The sequence below is a fragment of the Ascidiella aspersa genome, chromosome 1 (genome assembly GCF_963924565.1).
Source record: "Ascidiella aspersa chromosome 1, kaAscAspe10.2, whole genome shotgun sequence".
Classification (NCBI taxonomy): domain Eukaryota; kingdom Metazoa; phylum Chordata; class Ascidiacea; order Phlebobranchia; family Ascidiidae; genus Ascidiella; species Ascidiella aspersa.
The window spans coordinates 15904020-15928239 of NC_139447.1; the positions used below are offsets into that span (position 1 = coordinate 15904020).

Below are 24220 nucleotides of genomic sequence, written 5' to 3' on the forward strand. Positions count from 1 at the left end.
GATTTGTTGAAAATTTCCGAATTTCGACATATAGATCTCGCGAAAGTCGTGTTGGTATAGTTATTAACCTAAATCATTACTATAGGGATATCCAGCGTTTTGTATTTAATTTTGATATCAAATCTTTGGCGGAACACTACCGCCGATCCGGTACGCTATGATATTATTGCGATGATCAAATCAGTAAAATCTATTAAATTCAAAATTGCAAACATCATGTATTCTGAGCTGTAGAGCCGGAAAATGTTTGAAGTGCTTGAAAACTTTTCCAAAATATATTACCGTTTAAAGTAGGAAAAATATGGCTGAGCACATCTAGGAATATTCAGCCTGCCATTATGCAGTTAAAATGCTGACATTTATTTCGAGCCAGACTGGCACCGATGTTACGGCGCTACTTTGGACAGGAATCGGCTATGACCCGATAACTAGAAAATAGAAATGTGTAGTCGTTTGTTGGACATAACACATTTAGCTCTTTGCCATATCAGTATGACGAACATTGTAAGTAAATTTGGGCAAACTTAAACTGGTATCTAAATTTTTAGCTAAAAGGCTAGTGGTGCGACTTGCAAATATGGAATTTACCACATGTTAGCATTCAAGCATTTTCGATTCCTTTCTATGTAGGCCTACAGGGGTGGTGAACAGCTCTTCAAACAGAGCTGCAATTTAAAATGTTTTAAATATTTGTTAAACTTGAATTTGTCTTGGTATCTGACTGTTTGGCCAACCCAATTATAGTATATCTTTGCTCGTTTTAAAAAAATATATTGAGTAACTTGGAGATATTTAAAAGTTGGCGGCGCACCTGGCGAGCGAAGCAAACGCAAAAAATTTTGAGTAACATATATATATTTTTTTTAAATTTGAGTATATTTTCGTAAATTGCTTGCAATTATGTATAACATAGGCTTCATGGTTACCTACTTATCTTGAAAGGGACTCCAGCCTTAAGACCGAATTTAGAACAACACCAATGTCGAAATAAAACACAATTCGGAATAAGACAAGAAACCATTTGTCGTTATACGTTCTAAATCGGATTAAGACCTAAATGGCCAGAATAAGGCCTATATACCTACAACCTTATATCTAACCCCACTCCAAATTTTATCACTAACTTCTCTAACTCCTAAAAGTGTAGAGAAACGACGCATGTCTATTTGTACTTGTAATTATAGCGTGTTTGCCTGGTAAAGTGTTAAATATTTCACCGCAATACCCTTTTCCTTTCCTGCCCGTTGAGCTATATATTGTCACGCGGCTGCGTGATTAAAAACAATACAGTCAACAATGCACGCCTTACTGGCAACACGTGTTTTTACTGCGCTGCAAGCTCTTTTATTGAAAGCGAAATATGCTAAAGTGTGTGAATATACGATAAATCTTTAAGCGACCTGACAGTATGCTCTTTAAAATACAATGGCAGTTTGTTTTAGTTTCGATTTAGTGGAGTCAGATAGCACGGTGGTCATGTCCTCCCCTGTTGAAATATACATTGGAGACCCCGACTGAGATATGAACACGCAAATAAATCCTTCTGAATGAAATTTTATGCATACTGTCAGGTTGCATAGAAAGTATGAATTGAATTGGTTTGCTAGCGCAGTTTCTCGTTTGTAAGTACTTTTAAGCTGCGCCTATTAGTTATGATTTGTTAAAACGTTTGTTACCAAGATTATGCCAGCGTTCTTGCTTGTTAAATTGATATTTGATTAGACGTAATGCAGAGAAAAATCGTTTGACGCTTCAAATTAGTGGTTACGCAAGACTGTTATAGTTATTGTTGCGAAATTATCGCCTTATTTTGGTAAAGTTTTAAAGGTGAAAATATTACGATCGAGGTTGACTGTGAACACCTCTCGTTATACTTAATCTCGAAACCAATAAACGGATAGATTCTATCTCAACCAGCACTTAAAGAAGTCGTTACTTCTAAAGTGTCAAGGCCACTGCGGCTGTAGTCTCTGGTCACGTGTTATTGTGATTATTTTTTTTATATCTCACCCATATTAACCTGATCACTTTGTCTGAAATCCCTGCATCACTAAACCGTTATGATTTATTAGAAGGAAATCAGAGCAGAAGGCCAAACCTTGTTGCCAATTCCCAACATAACGCGAGATTTATCTCATTTGTGACTGCAAGCGAGCATGCTCTGGATATTATAAACCCATGATTTTTAAGGCCTTTGAAGCCTCATTTACCTTTCAGACGGTGTGAGATAACTGTCATGTAGCCCACATGAAGTTACTAGCATGCAGAGAGGAACTTTCTAGAATGACCTTTTGCACCAAGGTTATTATTTCTGCTTTAGGGAACCCAACTAATGTGGACTAGGCGATGTAATTTGTTTTCGCGTTTCTGAGATTAGCACCTTACTCCCTTCAATTGATATTCTAGATCAGTGGTTCTCAAACTGGGGTCCGCGGTCCTTTTGGGGTCCGCGAGACAATTTTCTGGGACCGCGAAGCACCTAACAAAAATCAACACGACGAAGTTTCTGCATTATAGGCTATTCAAAAGTGTTTTGCATTGTTTGTTTATTGTGCCTTGCAAGTACTATTTCAGACGTTACATCGTGTCGTACAATCAGCTACCCCTGAAGTTGTTCGTTGGCCGCCAAGACAAGGAATTCATGACCCATCTTCGCTCTATTGGACACCACGATCCCAACACGTGCTGTTTTCATATTGCATAAATGTCCGACGTTCTACGGTTTCTGGTCGACTCGTGATCGGATCCTGGAAAGTTTTAAAGAAGAAGCGCGGCCAAACGAACTGCTCGGAACTTTTTTCGTGTTCCTGGGGGAAGGGGGATGATGTAGAGAAACGACGCATGTCTGTTTGTACTTGTAATTATAGCGTGTTTGCCTGGTAAAGTGTTAAATATTTCACCTCAATACCCTTTTCCTTTCCTGGCCGTTCTGGCAAATCCAGCCGGCATTTCGGCTTAGCTAATCCCCAACGCAGTCGCTCTTGTGCTATATATTGTCACGCGGCTGCGTGATTAAAAACAATACAGTCAACAATGCACGCCTTACTGGCAACACGTGTTTTACTGCGCTGTAAGCTCTTTTATTGAAAGCGAAATATGCTAAATTATGTGAATATACAATAAATCTTTAAGCGACCTGACAGTATGCTCTTTAAATTACAATGGCAGTTTGTTTTAGTTTCGATTTAGTGGAGTCAGATAGCACGGTGGTCATGTCCTCCCCTGTTGAAATATACAAAAGGGATCAATCCGGTGTTAAAACAGCGGCGCCGTACAAACCAGGGCGCCGCAACAGCGACAACAAAACAGTTGATGCCAGGTGTCCCTCGATCGTTCCAAACCCACTCCCTACAATTTTAAACGTTAAATTACCAATTTAGACCATTTTTCGATTAATTCAGGACTTATTCCGATATTTTTATGTCTTATTCAGACGACTGTATTCTGCCGTGGTTAATACTGCGAATTTAGCTTTATAATGTCGGTGGTTTTAGTACTATGGTATTATAGATTATTCTAATTTAAATATTGTTGCTTTGTCTAATTCGTGACCCTCAAAATTAGTGTGAAATCAACCTAAAAAATATATGTTTTACGTGTCAAAATAGTTTTTTTTCTTTAGCCGGCGCACATGAAAGCCTTCATGCATGGCGCACGGGTTAAGAATGGCTGGTCTCAGATGTAGCAATTATAAGGCGTTGTGGTAAAATTACATTATTTAAAACCCCTGGAAGGCACCTATTGTGTTAACGTATAGGCTGTATGTCTACTGTCTAGCTTCATATGACCAAAACTGCGTCTATGTCAAAAGTCGCAAGATCGCATTCAGGACTTTCAATGTTTTGCGCTTTTTTTCCCCCGAGTTACATTTTTCAGGACTTTTTCTTGTAGTGCTTTGAGGTACATCTATTTCTAACATTTTTTGTTAAACGATCGCTGGAAATTTAAAACGCTGGACATATACAAACAAAGAGTCTCAATAAACATTTATTTCCTGGATACAAGACAAATAGCTATACTAAACATATACACGATGTTACTATTGCCATGATTTTGTTTTAGAAAAATATGTTATAATTCAAAGAGCAATCGAAATATGTAACAGTCACGAATTAAAGTGGAGAAGATATGATAAATCGAAGGTCAAAATTCGTTTCAAATCTCAGTATAAATCGTTTAAGTAAAATCTCAGGGCAACTACTAAACTGGTATATCGGAAAATTTCGTTGAAACTTTCAGTGTTAGATAATAATGATCACAAATCTCAAAATGATTGCTTCAAAAAAAAAGATTTTAACAATTATTTAACAGCATCTTACAAGCATTCAGAACTGCATACCTTACAAGAAGCGGCGGATGGTAACAACATGCTATTTGATAAATATTAAATGTACGACGATTGCACAAGTCACAAGATTTACGCTCTAAACGATTTAAGTCTGACAAACTACGTTAACATTTACTCTTCAACTTTTCCTTCAACAATGGCAGCAAACGAGAAAGGGATAAATAAATAGCCCTCTCCGTGGTAAAACTTGCTTTGAAACTCGACCCAGTGCAAACGAAGAGCATGCAGAAACGCTGACAGGCCTTCCATGACCAACAAAATGCTCACAGTCAGTGCTGCAAACATCCTAAGTAAAGAAATAGCTTAAGTTATGGCCCAAAATAAATCAAGATTTTATTTTATGGTCAGGCACCTTAAATACAAAAACCTTACAGAAGTCTTTAAAAATTAGCGATAACCAGGCATGTAGAAAATTGGGCTAGTTGTACATGAATATTGAACATGCAATGCAACTGTTAACGGTAAAATACAAAATACTAACCAGAATATTGCGAAACTCATAAAAGCACCAATAATCCCTCTCATTGATAGCCCCATATGCATCACCATTGTCCACAAAACCTCTGACAGTTCTGAAAGTATTTTTGTAAAACTTAAAATGCAATCGTAAATCAGAAATTATCCGGTAAAGACGTACCAGCATGAGCCAAACTGAGAGCCCACAGCCTCAAGTAAGATGCAGTGTGGGAAATACAACTCAGACAATATTCAATTGTGTGGATTATTTGATGGATCATCAGCTCTCCCATTTCGAACTGTGTTAAATAAAAGTTTGCAATGATTACCAAAATAAACTTTTAATCTGCGAAAATACGGTTTCCACTAATACAAGCGCAACTTCAAAAGCAATACCTCTTCCTCTTCTTTAGGAGGGATTTCATCCATTCCAAAGTTAATGGAGGCTTGTTGATCAAGTTCATCGTGGTGTAGGAGTGAAGCTCCATCTGAAGTTTCGCCGTGTTTAGCAGAACCCTGGATCACAGTTTAAAATTAATTGAATGACTTATTTAGGTTAACAAAATTGTAATAAGATTGCAATTAGCAACAGAAAGTAACCTTTGCCTCCTTGCTACTCATAACAAAGCACAACTTGGGATTTGAGAACATTGCTATACAATATTTTTCTTGAAAAATAGATGCAAAAAAAAAATAATCAACAAGCCAATTTTCTAGAATATTATAGCAATGTTACTTAACATTTCTTCCTCTCCAACGAAATAAACTAAGGTTAAAATAATTACTCTCCCTCTGTGGTGTTAAAACATTCTTTATCAAGCACTTAGTAGTTTACTATTTAGTAGGCAACTTAAAGTACATGCTTTATAAAACACCAATGACTTTTGCGCCAAAACAGGAACACAATTTAGTCTGTTTACAATAGGGATTTCTTAAACTTTTTATCCTTCATTAAAATTCAATGTCACCTTCTTTGAATAACATTTTTCATACAGGCAAAGGCCATGCGCTTTTAATGACACCTTAAAGGTAAAAAAAATCTGCATTAAACAGTGAGGTATGTCATATTTACATAAAATAATGCATATACAGTGGAAAAAGGGTTAAAAAAATTACCCTAAAGATTAACAGAAAGGTATTTTTAGTGGGTAATTTTGGCCCCTTGATATCCCTTCATGCCCTCGAGCATACTGACATGTAAATTTATAATACCAGTAACAGGATGCAGAACTTTGTTGGCCGCCTTCAGATTTAGAATTAATTAAAATGACACTAAAAAGTTGCTAGTGCTAACAATACTAAAAACAATGAAGTGCAAAGTGCCAGATGAGGGGCACAAAATGTTTACACAGGCCACATGTTTGGAACTGAAAATACTTAAAATTGGCAGCAAATAGTGCTAAACAAAGAACATTGAATGGGACATAATGCTACAGGGTGGTCCTATCTCAGGGCTTTTGTGGCAAACAACATCATGTTCTGTGCTCTGCTTAACATTGTTTAACAAATAATGATTTTTGATTTCATTTAGAAGGTTACAATGTTTGAGTACCACATAAATTTATAAAATATCAAATAATTTTTGTAAAGAAAAGTGAAGACCAAAAAAGTCTTCCGTTGACACCTTATGGTCAGTTGCACCTTATGGTCAATATCTTCTGCTGACACCTTATGGTCACAATTTGATAATCCTGGCACTTTGCGTATTGTTTTTCAACCAAAGTGCAAAATTTTGGGCACCTGGCATGTGGTAAAAAATTGCACAAAACACTGTTTATGTTAAAACAAATTCAAAATATTAAAAAAAGTTTGACGTAAGTTTATAGCCTTAAGGTTGTTCAAATAATGTTGTGGCCAAGGGTACTGGCACTCTTGGACCACCTTGATCTAACATATGGTTCCAAGACAAGATTTATGCTTGTTTTATTAGCAATTTAGACAAGTTCCTTATCAATTTGCACAAGCGTCCCAAATTTTCCATGCAATCAGACTAATTGTTTTATAATTTCCCTAAGTAGGTACTGCCATCACTGAGTGACTTAATTCAATGATGTTTTCATATTCATATTCATATTTTTTGAAAACATGCTTGCTCAACATATGAAGACAGAATAATAGCAATCCAGCATACCACATTACCCCCAGTTGTATGTTAGATGGTATAGCACAGCCTGGGTTGTATACAGGATCAACATGGACAACATACTAGAACAGACATTTTACAACAAAATAAAGAACTTTAGATACACTATGTAGAGATTATCTTAAAAATGAATGTCAAAGCCAAATAGGCCGAGTAAATGGAGATTTTGATATGCACTTGTATCATGATAAGTTAATGTGACTAACGTCTATTCAAACTTCAATTATAAAAAGCCAATTTATGCACTTGAAATACAAGAATAGCATCCCACCTTTGAAAAGTAAAGTTTGAACAGATTTCAATCATTAATTGATGATGATCCAAGTGTGTAGCAAATGTCTTTCGATTAAAATGATGTCTATTTACTCAACCTATTTGGTTGACATTTATTTTCAAGCTACATACAGATCTTTACAAACAATATAAACTTGACATCAAGAAACACTGAAGAGTGAATTCTAATCAAATACCCAATTTCCTTTACAATAGTAACTTTTTTTTAGTTAATTCTCTGGTAAGTGAACTTACGTTGATGGAAAAGTTCAATACTTGTTTGTTGTTTATAATGTTAATGTAGTGGTTTATCTTTATAGTAAGCGATTGTTATGATAAATAAAAACAATGATTAAAAACAAAAAGGACTGTTTACACTACAGGTATTTTCAAAATAGATGGTATACAAGTTAAAGCTCATGCAAAATCAAACAAAAAAATTAACAAAATATATGTGGGAACCTGTTTTAATTGCTTCTTATGGCGATAGTAAAGAATAAGAGGTTTGGTTAAAAGCATCCATGGCACACTAATAAGTGCCAGAAGTACAACAATCAATTGCACAATTGTTTGACCACTGTAAAGCCAAGTAAAGAGTGCTTTGGAAGGAGGAGTGAACATAAACATGTTGATCAGGCCAATCAAAAGACTGGGTGCTGTCTAAAAGGGAAAAGACAAATAGGTTTTACTCAACATACAAAATTATCGATCACATGAGGGCTTCTTTATTGGGTGGATCATTTATTATCATTTACCCTTAGAAAGGCCTTTTAAAAGACTACTTATAAATAAAAAGTATTAGTATATTTTCACCTTATAAAAACACTTTCTAGCCAATGGTATGATAAAAATATATATTACGTTAACTTACATGAGAATCATATGATGACCAAACAATCCACTTGTAGAAAACAACTATGCATAGGTAGCCCACCATGCACCACATAAATAGCATTTGTGGCATCCATTCACAATACAGCGCTAAACGGTCTTTGAAATATCTAGCAAAAGATTGACACTTCATTGTATTTTGACACATATACCTAACACAGACTTTTTTAACAATGATAAATCCACATGTAAACTACTGTACATTCTGTTAATGCATATAATGAATTAAAACAGAAATTGTCCCTCTATAAAGTCAATACTTTCAAAAACCATACTGTATTATTAGCATAGTAGTCATTCAATTAATAAAAAATAATATAGCTGCTAGAGATGTCCAATGCTTGGCATTCAGTGGCGTATCCAGGGGTGTTTGGGGTTCGGACCCCCCCTTTTTGCAAGTGACATTATCGTTTTTTGTAAGGTTTTAGCTCACCGTCCGAAGCTGCATGTTTTTTTAATGTAATTGGGTCACGCGTGAAAAAATCAAACGCAAATCGCTGATGTGAAAAAATCAAACGCAAATCGCTGTTTTTCGTTTCTTGTTTGGTGGACCGTAAACGCAGGATATTTTTTCTCTCTCGCGTTTCGTTATTCGTTCAGGTTGGCTGATCAGGAAGTGTGTGTTCGACAATCAATAACAATAAATAAAGCGGTCTCCGCCTGTTTTTCGCTGAAAACGTCGAGTTAGGCGGTGTTGATGTTTCTCGCTGTCCGCGTTAATATCAGATGTCGGTGTAAGACAGGGGTCAGCAACCTACGCCTGTGGGCCGGATCGGCCCACCACCTCTTTGACAAACTATACACGAGTCAATTTCAAATACTTTTTTTTTTGGCCATTTAACTACGTAATTGCGAAAAAATTTCGCTCACCGCGCGAATGATCCTTCTAGATCGGGTTTGTTTACGTTTTGATACTGTCTTTTTAACTAGATCAGTGTTTCTTTACCGTTGTGCCGTGGAAGGCTGGCAAGTGCGGGGACAAACGGAAAACGTATTCCAAAATATTGGACATTTTCTTTTTTCTTGTTGGCAATGTAATAACTTGCAAGAAATTTAAACAAAATGCCGTTATGCCAAAAAAATCGCGAAAATAAAGGTTGCCGACTCCCCCTGGTGTGAGACATGCTTGCATTTTAGCTGACCGGTAAACAGCTCGGCGCAGATGTCGCGCTAATGGAATAACACCCAGGAAAAACAATCTTTGTGTAGTATTGCAGATGGCGACAGACATACTTGTAATTTAGTGCAGTCCCGTACATGGATCTACCAAAACCAATCACATATCTTTCACGGTCTTGTTTCCGTTTTCTCCTGAAGTTAACGATTGCACAATAAGCGGTTTCGCAGCTGGCGCCTGGCAGGAGTGTGGACGACGCACATGTTCGCTTTTGCTGGACGTTAATTCGGTGATTCTGATGATTTTTTTTATTACTTATGACGTCATTATAATCGCTATTTTATGACGGCATTAAGTTGAAAATTCGGGACCCCCTTTTTGGATTTCTGGATACGCCCCTGTTGGCATTTCAATACCGAAATTAATAAGAGCAATAGTAATAATTTTAAGTTCAAGCCATAATTTACTATTCAGTTAGCAAGCATATTCATATTTTACTTTTAGTGCAATATCTCATATTAAGAGGGCAGGCAACGAATCTAAAGCAGACAAAATTTTAACAGAAATATATATTTTGCCTATAATGCATCATCAGTTTCTTAATTCGAATGAAACTCGAATTTGATTCATTCAAATTAGGAAACTGATGATGCCTTATAGGCCAAATATATATTTATCTTAAAATTTAAGGAATGATTTTATGTTTTACCTGTTTTTATAAACAGTTTAAGACTTCGAAGCACAATAGTGTAAACAAAAGTTGGTGTGTATGATACCCAATAGGATAAGTTAATCTTAAAAAAAAAGTTAACACTTTCTAACAGTTTTAACAACATACATATGGTTGCAGAAAGCCAGGCAGAGACCAAACACCATCTGGACAAGACCCAAAATAACAGCTCCCTTCATCTTGTAGCTGTTTTCAAATGTGATTTTGTTCAATGCAGATTGCCACACCTGACATAGAGAACATATTAACATCTGCAAAACGCTGATAAAAACACAGAGATCTCTCTTTTTAAATTTGAAAACACCTGCTTAAAACTTAGCCATGGTAAAGTCATATGACATATACCACTTCTACAAATAACATATTTAATTTTATCTCCAAAGGAAATTTTGACAGTTGTCAACCTGCGGTAGATGAGGACTACATGCCCGCTTTAGTGGTTATAATTAGGCGAAGGTAATATTGCAACTGATGTGAAAGTGGTTCTTTTAGCAATATTGAAGTCACCCATAATTCAGTCCACCAACACTGCACCTATGTTTTGTGTGGTATGGTGATTACATAAGTGTAAGCAAAACAGGGTATTCTGAAACCACTGGTCTGCTGTGGTAACAAAAACAATATGTGATACTACATGATTTGAAATCTTCAACCATTTTTATACCTTTATACCAGTGGTTCCCAAACTGTGGTACGCGTACCACCGGTGGTACGCGAGAGTCTTTTAGGTGGTACGCGACAACGTATAAATTTTGCGAAAACTTTTTGAGGCATCTATATCAATTTCCGACAACTTTCAACTTTTAAAACTTTCAGATTGGGCAATTTGCGATGTTGCGTTTTAGTTTCCTTTAATTTGAGGTTCCGCATGTTTATGACGTAACACTTATCTTGTTAAGTAATAAAACTCTAATTGTTAGCAGCTGGTGGAGAAAAAACAACTACATGAATCGCATTAAAACTGTTTGCTGTGTTTTGTTTAATTTTTGGATTTTATGTCTTCCTGAAATGACATTTGTTGAACTTTAATACAGCTACATGCTCATTTTCTTATCTATATGCCAAAATAGTTATAGTTTAAGATATTCTAGTCGGATGTAGGCCTAAATTAGTGGTACATGATCACTGTACAAAAGCTCAAAATGGTACGCGAGAAAAAAAGTTTGGGAATCACTGCTTTATACCATACAACCTTTTTTCTTTTTTCAAAAAACTCAAAATTTTATTCATCTGCCCATGAATACCTTTTCAGCGTAATAAATAGAAACACTAAAAATACTTACAGGATCAATTCCATAAGGATAAGGTGAGTTTACCATGTCCACACCACGGAATACCCCAGGTGCTGTTGGACTTATTGTCAATGTAGTGGCTTTCAAATCAGATGTCCTGAAATTTCAGAGCGTTTCACATAGAATTGAGAGGTAGTTGATCTTTTATTGGAAGAAATATTAAGATTAGTACTTACGTATAGTTCATGGCGGTAACATTCCAAGATGTACCAAATACATCCAGTGAACGTGAAAAGACTTCATTATATAAAAATCCACAATACATGGAAAACAGTCCCATTAACAAAATGAGGTATCTGCCACCAAACATCATTTCCCAAATCTGAAAAATAGCAAAAATGTGTTAGTCCTTTCCTCACTTTTACACTGTATATTGAAATAACAAAGTCATTAGACCAGTGTTTTTGGTATACTGACCTGTAGTCAAACAATGCTGCTCTACACTTCAATTGAAATTATACTTGAGTACCTTTCGAATAGCACGTTTTCAAATAATATTTTGGTTTGCTTCCTAATTTTATGTTGATTAATAATAACATCAACACTTTTGAACAAAACCATAGGAAAATTAAATATGCAAAATAACCTTGTAACCTATTTTCCAGAATTAATATACTCTTTTGAACATCATAATTACGGGCTCAAACAAAGCAGTGGGTTTAAATCCATATGCTTAGTAATAAGATAATGTGGATAGACGGATTTGAACAGGATACAAGATTTATTGGGCAACACTAAAAAAGGAAAATCAATTAGTTTACTCTCACCTCATTATCAGACTTTGCAGCCAGAAACTTCTTTTGGTTGACAACCATGTAAAAAGCACTCAAGAACATTAGGAATCCATGACCAACATCACCAAACATAACACCAAACAAAAAGGGAAATGTGATAATCGTAAAGGGGGCTGTAGACAGACAAGAACTTAATATGCTACCATATTATCAATTTTAGATATTGTTACTTTATTTACCAGGGTTAACCTCTCTATAGTTTGCAATACCAAAGGCATCAACCAAGCTTTGAAATGCTTCTGTAAACATGTCAGTTCTGTTATAAGTTGGTGGTGTCCGGTCAGTTTTCATTCTTTGAAGAATCGAAGGAACTGAAGATCCACTCATCTCCTAGATTTTAAACAAAACATGTCTATATAACTTAAACCTAAAAAAATGTTGTATGTAAAATAACTTACTGTTCCTCGGCGCAAAGCCAACTGAACTTTGTCAAGATCTGGAGTTGGCACCCAACATTCAGCAATCAAACATTTCTCGGCAATATTCACATTAAACAAGTTCAGAGTGTGGTATATAGCCTTGATTTTTCTCACCTTGTGGATTTAAAATTTGATAATCATTAAGCAATAACCGTGTCAAAAAATCTAAAACTCACCTTGATAAACCAGACTCTAATGCTCCGTGCTACTTGTGAGAGGACCAAGCGACGGTGATCTTCAGTTTGATTCAAAACCTGAAAATTGTTAAAATACAAACCATAATATACAGCAAATCCAAAAACAAATCAAGCTTTAAAATATGTCAGTGGACATACAAAATTGAGGCCTTTCAAAAATCTATAGCTAAAAATGTGAATGCTTTCTATTTGTTTTTTATTAAAGGGTAAAACAAATGTGGTGATTCAAAAAACATTGGATTGTTTTTCTTTCAAAAACATCAAAATTAAAACAAGACAACATCTAATTGACATGCTTGGTTTAATTACAGTTTGGAGGTCTTCTATACGAGTCATAACTCCAATAGCAATTTCACGACGTTCTTGGGGACTGTCGGGACAAGGATAAACAGAAGCTCGAAACCTGACAAAAATTGAAATTAAAATTTCTAATTATTTTGCAGAAAAGATTTGCAAAGAATGTAAGATATAAATTGTTTTGAAAAATCAATGGATTGTGACTTCAACTCCAGTTTGCAAAAAAAAATTGTCTGTAAAGAAAGTAAACAGATTTTTCTACAATAAATCATATGTTGCAGGAGCCAAATAAAACAATAGAACAGAACCTCCACTGACATATAAAAACGACACCACATACACATGCAATAACATGAAAATAAAATAAATAAATATAAAAGCAATCCCTAATAGTTGCTGTAATGCATAACAAATAGGCAGAAATGCATGAACATGGGATAACTATCATTCAGAGCAAACTGGGGTTGGATTCATTTAATCATTGAGTATTTACAACTTGAATATGATCAATGCAACCACCTAGAATATTGCAGAATGTCGATCCTGAGGCGAGTCAGGGCAAGGATAAACTCTACCCTGAAATCTATTATTATTATACTATATTTGAAAACAATTTATACACTCCGGACTGAACATTAATTTTTGGATATGCGTTGAATAAATATAATGAAAACATGAAAAAGCAGAATTAAACATAAAAAAAACATATACGTATTTTGTCTATATAACAAAGACAGTAATGTTATAACATTAAACTTACCCTTCACAAATCTTTTTAACTCGACTTTTCAATTGATCTCCTTGGAAAAATATAATGAAAACACTCTTGCTCACGGCATCTCCCTACAAAAATTACCACAAGGTTCTTACCAAAAATTAGAGATATATTCATATGCAAATGCCTAACACATATGAAAAACAATCTTGTATTAAAGGAATAGTGGCTAGTAGTTTTAGACTTACAGTTTGCGGGTCTTCTAGGGGGGTATCAATCTCTGCATATCGTAAAAATACATTTCCACGGCATGCTCTCCATAAAACTCGTTCAAAGGCAGGAACTTTTTCTCTGAGAATCACTCCAGCCACAAATCTTAAAAAAAATGATTATTAGTCAAGTTTGATCAACTAACCATGCATTGGCCAACTTAAGAATAATTGAAAACGCAACAATATAACCTTCTTTATATTTATAAAAACTCGTCTTCTGGTTTCTTATTACTAATTCCTTTCTATGAACATACATTAGCCAAAAAAATGTTGTTAAGTATATGCATGTTAATATTTTATGCTAATGGCAAATCGACATGAACTGAGCAGCGTTACCAACAATAGGACAATCGAGATCTGTTACTTTCTCCTATGTTGCCTTTAAACAGGTGAATCCAGGATTTTTGTTTCTGGAGAACATGAAAGTTTTTAGGAATGAAGTTAGGTCAGATGTGCCAAAACACCATTGTTCTCTGGTTGTTGTTGTTATACCCATGTGCAAATATGCAGCTAAAACCTAATATAACCAATTTATATTCTTAGCAGAAATTGCACTTCATAGTTCTACGAGTCCATGTCAATATTATGCATGGCCAATGGGCTCATTTCCTAGAAACGGATAAAAACATAGAAAACTTTACATGGTAAAAATTGAAGAAAAAAAACATAGTTTGGTTGGGGCTATAGCTCATTTCAAAAACAATGGTTGTTATAGCTATAAGTAAGCTGGGTGGTAGTGTTTCAGGAAACGTTTCCGTTGAACCCTGGTTAAGAACTACTGAATTAGATCAACAATAACAGGTGAACAAGTAAACGCTATATCATTGCCATTTGTCAGAATTATGGTAAACACAATCATCAAACTCTAACATCATTTTAATATATACAATCTTGTGCTTTTCTGATCTTACCTAAGTCTAAGTGAAGTTTGCTGTTGGCTCCGTAATTCACTTATTGCATCTTCTTCATAACTTTCATAATTTTCCATCTAACATTATATTTCACACTGGTAAAATAAATTGCTAACCATGATGACCACAATCAGCAATTTATATTATGGTTTTCACAAGCATGCAGGCAAGCAGTTGTATTAGCAGAATGAAGCAAATGTAAGTGTGATTTTATGTTAGAAAACCAAGCCAAGATCAACTATTACACACAACATAAAAGCTGACAGATAACTCACTCCGAAGATAGTGAGCCAGGCAAGCAAATGAACAAACTTTAAATAGCCCAAGTCTTGATCCTTTCTATTCTGCATATAAAACTCTCCTATCTCCAACAGCTAACCTGGCAGGCTTGTTTTGATTGCATACTAAACTTCCTTTTCCTCTTTTTCGCTAAAATAACAATTCACTTACCCAAGTTTTGAGCCAGAGCCACGGGAAACATCAGAAACAATAAGTGCACTTTCCTCTTCATTTTCAAAGAACTCATCTTGACGTAACACAGCCTAGTTCCAACAACATGTAGGTATATAGTAATTTACATTTAATTAAAGAGATACACTGCCCTTTATTTAGCTACAAATGAAATACTGTAATAGGAGTTCTGATCTGTTATTATACTCACATGCCATAGGATAAAAAGAAAACAGTGGGGTCTGTAAATAAACTGACAAAAACTAAAGGAAATATACAGCCTGACATCTGCATAACTAAAAAAAACTTTAGGCATGCAAAAAAAAATATTACCATGCACAGATTAAGCAGTCCTCCCTATTCTTAAGTATATCTGGAATAAAAGTCTAGCGAACCCATTTAAATAAATGTCTCACTCTAAACATAAGATGGCTAAATATGATAAATGCTTATCATCATATTACACCCAGCAATACGAAAGAAGCAGTTGCTCTTTAGCCAATCAGACAGTGAGGCACACTTTAAATAAATTAGCTATCTTATTTTTTTGTTGTTTTTTTAACATGCACACAATATAAAATTCATGCTATTAAGTTAAGGTGCCTTATCATTATTTGCAGTATTACATATACGAAAAACTTTCAAAATTTTTGGGAGTTTTTGTCTAAACTATTACAAAATCATTATCATAAATAACTTCAACACTTTGGAAATTATAACTTTTTCTTAATGCATTGAACGACTAAAAGTCACAGCATATGATTTAGCAATTGTTTCATCTGACGAACAATGTCTTATCCGAAGTTTTAAAATAACAAAAACCAGGTTGACAGTTTTGTATAAGATTCTAAGATTATTAACGAAATGATATTTGCAGTTTTAAAATAATGTAGATGCCAAAAAAGTAAAAAAAAATTCAACGGGAGGATAATGTTTTTTTAAATTTTACTGTATGTCTAAATTTTCAAATTGACGGAGCACTGTTAATACTGAACCAAACGTGCTCAGATTCAGTTTAAACAACCCAAATGTAAAAGAATAATATATTTTAAAGGTTAATTGATAAATCATAACATTTTAAAACACATGCAGTGATAGAGCAGTATTTTAATATAAATACAGAAAGAAAAAACAAATTTATATAGAACTGGAAATGAAACAAACAACAACATTAAAACACATGCATTGGAAGTATCTTAATACACAGTATAAAATATAAGGTTTGTTAAATAACTAATCATAACATCAATGTATATGTTGAAATAATGGATAAAAAATATACATAAATATTTTTTATTGCATTTAACTTAACATTTAAATTAAACATGGATAAATAAAGATAAAGACCCTCATTTCTAGCATAAAAATGAAACTATACCTCTTCAAAAAAGTTTTGTGTTTTTCTGAGTATATGCTTCAGTTCAGTAAGCTCAAGAAAATTTCTCTTCAGTGCTTCTTGGTTTACATTAACCTCTTTCATATCATTCTCCAGTTTCTCAAATTTGGCCTAAATAAAATATATATTTTAAAATGTTTGTATATTATAATAATAAAACATGATTTAATACACCAACAATATTAGCTATTTAAACCAAGTACAACTCATACCAATTTTTTAACCGATTTCCTTGCAATTACAATGGATTTTAAGTATATTACTACATCAGGGTTGGGCTTAAGCACTCGCTCACACGAGTGCAAATCGCTCCGGGCGAGTGCTGATTGACACACCCACTCGCCCGACTGCCGAGTGGCTTCGGCGAGAAATTTTTAACTTGCGTTAAGCACCACTTCTTATCGAAATATTACTTAGCGCCGGTTATTTCGTTAAACACTAAGGAGCAAATACATTCAACACTACACACAAAAATAAGGTTAATCGGAGTCACGTTTGAAGCTCTTAATAAAGATTCTTTGTCCCGTTGTATGATCGTAATAAAGACTCATTGTCCCGTTTTAAAAAATCGTTTACCGGCAAACAATCAAAGACGTTATTGCTGCAGTGGTAAATAGTTATGAGGTTTATTGTTTAACTTAAACGTTGTTAATTTTTAATTGTTTAACCCAGTCGTTGACGCCTTTGGAAAAGTTTACTAAACCTGCGATGTACCCAGCGATAAGAATTTTACTTCTCTGTATTTATTAAATTGTTTGTATAAGAAAACTATAAGCAATTGCTGCAGTTTTTGGTAACAATAAGTTCGAATTCAAATGTCTTATATTATTTGTAAGTAGTGTTTTTTAAGATGTTTTGAGGGACCGAAATGGCCTACTGAACACTACGGTATTTTAAAATATCGCCTACTTGTGTAACTACAGCTGAGAATCAGCAATAAGTCTACGTAAGTATGTTGTTGCGTATCTCAAGTTCATAGCGGTTAACCAAGCCAAAGCTTAAAAAATAACTGACTCTAAATATTTTATATGGGCTATGGCGATTATGTTTAGATACGAATCGAAACCATTGCGGACGCTAGGGATGCTCAAAGTAGAATATCGAATCCTTGGATTCGAATCCAGATGGAATTCAAATCCAATTCTGCCCTTTATTTCGGGTAATTGGAACCGATATAATTTAATGTTTTACCGCCAATTGTTGCGCCTAATTGTACAAACGCGTGTGGTAAGTTGGCCTGTCGCTGCGGCGACCAATTTATAGTGCTTGCTTTAAATGTAACCTGGTAGTGCAGTGTCAGCGTTTTTTCGGGCGACTTGTAATGTCTGGTGTGGAGTTCGCAATTGCCCTAAATGTTAAGTTGCAAAAGTAATATTCCGTTGTAAAACGTGCTGGCCGTCTACAAAATGCGCTATAGGGTTACTTAAGGTCAACTTTAGGCCAATATTCAGCGAGGTTATGCAGTTATGCACAGCGTAATTGTCAAGATTCGTTATGTCAATAGTAACTTTGTATTCTTTGCAGTACATTATTTGACTGCATAACAGATCATGTTAGTCAAAAAAGAAGCACTAAAACCCAACAATGCTTTAAAAACAGGACCGAATTGCTTAAAACTTCTGTGTGCAGTGTTTCATTGTACTCACTATTGGCAAAAATATAAGTTTTGGCAACAACCTGGACAGTTATCATAATACAGTTTACAAAACTGCTTCAAATGACAGTTGTTAAGAATGTTAAACATATGGGAGATTTTTTTATTATAATGTACACATGTTAGCAAATTGTTTGGGCGATTTATTGCTGTGATTGTAGGCCCTGTCCTGTGGGGTAGATTAAGATTAATCCCTTCCCCAAACAAAACCAAGGTTAGATAATTTAATAAAAATATACTAGGATTCGCTATTCTGGATTTGTTATTCTAGATTCGAAACCTATTATTCTAGAATACCTTGGGATTCTACTTTGAACATCCCTAGCTGACGCCCTTGTAAAATTGAAACGACATGCGTCGCACAGCACAGAACCTCTGGCATATGGTTGTTAACTGTGCGAAAAAATTGTTTAGTTGTAAATTTAGAATAATTTTGTGATTATTTGCTGTTCAACCAGTAACTATAGTGTTAGGCGAAATGTGGCGTTTGTTTGTGGTGCGAAGCAACCTGCGGTGAAACGTCCTTTAAGCACAGAAAAACCAGAATATGAAAAAAAGAGCGCGAGCATTTAAAAAACAATGGAAAACAGGCAGGCCGTGGCTACTAAATTGTCAGTGTTATTTTTTTCACTAAAGACTGTAAAAAATATCTCAGCTAAAAACATTGTTTAAATTAAAGCGTAAACTGCTTCATGGGTCATTAATTTGTTCATCCATGCATGGAAATAAACGATCAGACTTTTATAATTACTTATGTTTACATATAGAAACCAAAAGGCAGGTTAACGATAACCCAAGAAATGACCGCGCTAGGGCGGTTATTTGCAGACAGCGTGCCAACAAATTTGGCGAGTGTTATTTCATCTGGGCGAGTGCTGATTGATAGCCGCTCGCCGCGCTGGTGAGTGTAATTTTTTTCTTAGGAACAACCCTGCTACATTGTAACATACATCCCACCTTCCTATTCAAGGAAAACTATTTACACTGCATTATTAACCATGATACTAAACACAACACGATTTTAGGGTAATCCTAAGCAGAGGTCTGAACAATTTTTATTAAATAAGTGTACCCAAGGCGAATTGTAATACAAAAGCACAAGTTTTTTGTATGTCACAAAATGCTGGTCTTAAAAGGAATTGAAATGCTGGCAAAAGCAAAGTTTAAAATGTAGGATTCTTTGGCTAAGGCTGGGCTTGAAGCTAAGGGTTTTAAAATTGACATCGCATGCAACAGTAAAACAGTGAATGTCAGTTGCAATCAATAAAATTATAATTTGAACTGTTTCTATAATCTTTATATTGGTCAACCAAAACATTGGTTGTCCTCTATATATAAGATACTCACCTCTAAGTCTATCATTTCTTTTGGTGGAGGTGCAAGCGGATTTTCTCCATTGTCATCTATTGGAATGTTATCTTTTTTCAGTTCACGCTCAAGAAACCCTTAAAAACATTTATAAAATACGATTTTAAGACAGAATTTATCAGATCCAGAGGTGTATCCACCACCTTTTGCTCAATATCTATTTTGGTCCAACTCACTGTCTGTAGTGGAAATGTTTTTTTTTAATGTAATTGGGTCAAGTCTCTAAGCTAATTTGCGTGACCAAATCAAACACTAGTTTCCTATATTTTTTCTACGCAAAGCGCCTTTTTTAAATCGTTTAGGTTGGCTGATCAGCGAGTGTACATTCAACACATCAAATGAATAGAAGTTTTATATAGTTTATTATAGATGAAGGAAGAAATAACGGCCTCCTATGGCACCTATGGCAGATCTCTAGAAAAGTGGTCTAACTTTGACTACAGTGTGCGTTTTGGGGTCTTGATTTTATCAAATAATAATTACCGGGCAAAATCTTCTTTCGCCAGTGGCGTATCCGAGGGGTTGTGTGTCTGGACCCCCCTTTTTGTAAGTGATATATTTTTTGTTCGTTTTTTGTCAGGGCGTAATTCGCTGTCCGAAGCGGCAATGTTTTTAATGTAATTGGGCTGAAGCAGATTCTTAAAGGTGGTAGCTGTCCGAAGCGGCAATGTTTTTAATGTAATTGGGCTGAAGCAGATTCTTAAAGGTGGTATAATGGCGACTGTCATGTGCATTTCACCATTTTTTTAATTATGATAGTTAACAAAAATTGTTCTCTTTAAGCATATTCTAAGACCACATGTTTAGTGCAATTGACACTTGTTTTCTTGTATTTTAGCGACTTGGCAAACAACTTGGCGCAGATGTTGCGCTAATCATGGCATAATAACACCAAAAGAAATATCTTTGTTTAGTATAGCAGGTGGCGAAAGACTTTCTTGTAATTTAGCGCCAGTCCCGTACATGAAACTTGGAAAACATGGCTGCTGTTAGTCGAATGATGATTCTACCTCAATTAATCACACAATTTTCACGGTCTTGGTTTAGATTTTTCCTAAAGTTAACGACTGCACACCAAGCGGTTTCGCAGCTGGCACCTGGCAGTATTACCAAAGCACGTGTTCGCTTTTGCGTCTAAACAAAAGGCTCGCTTATGCTGTACATTAGTTGGCTGTTTCTGATTATTTTTGATGCTATATTGTCCTTATTTCATGTCAATATAAGAAAGAAATTGTATCAAATTTATTTATAAAAAGTGATTTGGGTAAAACATGTAAAACACTGGCTAAATATTTCATCAAATTCTTACTTAGTTTTCTTTCCATTTCATCACATCTTCGAACTTCATTCACAAATTTTCGTTGGAAAGCATTTACCTCTGGGTTGAGCTAAAGAATATCATTATAAAACAATTATTAAATGTCAACTAAATTGAAGATAATTGCGAGAAATATTTAATTAACATTTAATATTAACACTCACTAATTAGGTTACATTTGAGAACAGTGTATCTTAGAAAATCAAACTATTTAAAAAAAGCATAACGATTTTAGATTTTATGAGTTAAAAATAGGTATAAAACATAAGACATGTAAAAAAGTTCTCCTACGTCACGAAATTGAGCCATCCCAAGTTCACCCAGCTCGCTGACACAGGCAAATGCTGCTTCACTTTGCAAATAAAGTTGTGCCAAGCACATTTCTTCAGAGCGGAACAAGCTCCCCATTTTAGTGGAGTCAGACACAACTTACTTCAATATAAATATGCAACAACCTTTAAAATTATCGAAGTTCAATTAATAATTCAATAGTGTACCTATAGTTGGGCGTTGGCAACCAGATTGAAAATATTGTGCCGGGAAGACGATTTTTCAGATTACAATTGTGGGCGCTGGTCTAGAATCCTACCACAACAAACATTATTTGGGTTAGGGCGCGGGTTAGCGTTTGGGTTAGGGTGGGTCAAGTAATAGTATTAAATAAAGAATATTATAATACTTCACCCACCCACAACCAAACGCTAACTCGCACCCTAACTCAAATTCTGTGCCTTGATTTCATAACTGTGGTAGGATTCTAGACCAGCGCCCAATTGTGGGTTGTAGTAAAACTTAGGCTGAAATTTGCACGGCTGTAATAAAGTTATTTCTAAATTTTGCAACTGTTAGCATGAATGTACATTAGGAAGGAAATATAAAATTTACATAGGAAACAACGTTGGCTTATCATTAAAACAAATTAGGGCTTGTTTTTTTAATAAAGCCTTTGTTTGTTTTTTCTTGTTTCTAAAATAACAAAAAACACCCTCACCCAAACACTTTGACACCTTAACCCAAAAATTGTGCATTGCTTTAATATATAATTGTTATATCGCTGTGGTAGGACTGTAGACCAGCCAGCGCCCTTCATTTTGTTATACGTAAACATTAATAAAGTTAATGGTATTTAAATTTACTGATTTTAATTGCTAAATCTATTACGACCTGACGATAACGCTAACCAAGTTAACATTTATAGGTTAGAAAAAATGTAATCCTTTTTATTTTTGTTATGGTCTGTTGATCGGAGTTATAGGCTATTATTATCCTAACAAACAGAGTACGTCAAAGTATAAAATATTCTAATTTTGAATCTATAAGACTAAAAATCAGTTTTTGCTCACCAATTAAATTAAAAATCAGTTTACCTTCTCAGTAAAATTAATATTTAATATCATTTTACAGCAAATTAAAAGCAGAAAATATTTATTTCAAAGCTAGCATTTAAACGATTTAGCTCAGGATAAGGGTAATTAGGCTCACATGATAATTAGTTTAAACTCAAAGCAGCCAATCTCGTATTGATCACAAGATGTTTTATAAGTGCGAAAGGGGTATATCGATTTTCACTTTAACGGGGAGAATAAAAAGGTTAAAAACACATAATTTGGCAAGATTATATTTCAATTGTTTATTTATTCTAGGGTCTATATCTCTCTCTCGTTTGTTCGAACAAACTACCGGTACATTCAAACACCTTAAGGGGCTTACCCAGGTAGTGTTAATTTGTACACTGCATGGCTCCGGAGTCGAAGTCGGGCTCGAAACTAGGGAATCGTTTTATTTGACTGGACTCGGACAGGCACTATATAAGCCTTAGCAAGGTAATGGGCCGCATATGTTGTAATCGTAATGCTGAAAACAAATATAAGAAATATTGCCGACCCACGTATCGGCCCTGCAACCTCGGAACAATGACACAAAAACAATTTTATTTAAACTAAATTGCTTAATACCACAAAAACAAAGATACAATAGTAAGTACGTTAAGCACAGGCATCAAAATATAACAGAGGTTTTAAAAAATATTTTGGTAAATTGCCATGTTTTAGGTTTTATGTGGTCGGCAAACTTTTTTTTGCGGCCCAAAGTACTCTTTTCAGAGCTATTGAAGGCCCACTGCATAAAACCACCCTAAAAACAGGGGGATTCAGGATATTTGTTTTGAGTTGGTGCCATTAGATTGACGCCACAAATTACGTCATAATACGATTGTTCTAAGAAATACTGTTGTTTTCAAACCAACTCGCGCGCAATTATGAAGCTAAAATCGTGTTTAAATGGACATATGGGAAAACAAATTGGGTTTAATTGTTTAAATTGTCAAAACTTTATTTAAAATGATGCGTCCTTCTTATGCATATGGCACATCAAAGATTTGATTGGGCTGAATAGATATAAGTAAAACGGATAAAAATACATTTAGTGCATTGGACGCAATTCTTGCATTGGACGCCATCACATAGGTATCGTCGCAGCTGAAGCAATTTAGGAAACGTGTTATTGTCATGTAAATTATACTATAAAACGAAGAAAATACGCGCGAAGCTCGAAAATGTTTGCGTTAATTGTTAAAGTTGGCAAAAAAATAGTTTAACAGGCACTCTCAGGGCCACATTTGGCACGCGGACATGAACCACCTTGAGACACTATAATTCTTAGCCACATCATCTTTTAAAACGCAGTGCAATGAATGCACGGCTATCACGCGGCCCGTAACTACATTATAACACTAATAAACTATTCAACAATAACTCGTGGTCCACTATAAATGACTCTGTGGCCCACATTTGGGCCGCGGCCCCAGTTTGCCGACCAATGGTATACGCGATGGGAATGTAATCGCTATATCACTAGTACATGTAATAAGGCCAGGACATGACCTAGAATTAATTGCCAGTGCTGTAAAGAAGTCATTTTGAAGATAAAAGTCTCAGTTAAACCATTTGTGAAATAACTCAAGTTCAATTCAAGTCATTAGAAAAAAAGAAGAACAAAGCCAAGTACCAATCCAAGCTATTATTTGCCCAAGTCAAGTCATTTAAAAAAAAATGCGATTAGAGCAACTAGAGCAAATGATCTTCAAGTCAGATCACTGATATAATAAGACAAATACACACCAGTAAAATGGGTAAAGTCGCCCGTATACGATTGTAAGCAATTATAATTTAACTAAAAAA

General features: G+C 34.9%; 1 protein-coding gene across 1 annotated transcript; it reads right to left on the reverse strand.

Annotated features, from left to right (window-relative positions):
• Positions 1-3967: 3967 nt before the first annotated feature.
• On the reverse strand, positions 3968-21524 carry LOC146168039 (V-type proton ATPase 116 kDa subunit a 1-like). Its single transcript, XM_083380394.1, has 21 exons — positions 21333-21524; positions 21033-21111; positions 19703-19800; positions 16684-16812; positions 15306-15397; positions 13921-14047; positions 13718-13800; positions 12970-13063; positions 12640-12717; positions 12443-12577; positions 12224-12374; positions 12018-12157; positions 11427-11572; positions 11242-11347; positions 10067-10185; positions 8092-8221; positions 7683-7880; positions 5201-5320; positions 4986-5103; positions 4830-4920; positions 3968-4634 (listed from the first exon to the last, which is right to left on the reverse strand). The coding sequence occupies exons 1-21, from the start codon at positions 21447-21449 to the stop codon at positions 4460-4462; spliced, it is 2526 nt and encodes an 841-aa protein (XP_083236520.1). The 5' UTR covers positions 21450-21524; the 3' UTR covers positions 3968-4459.
• Between the last annotated feature and the right edge of the window lie 2696 nt (positions 21525-24220).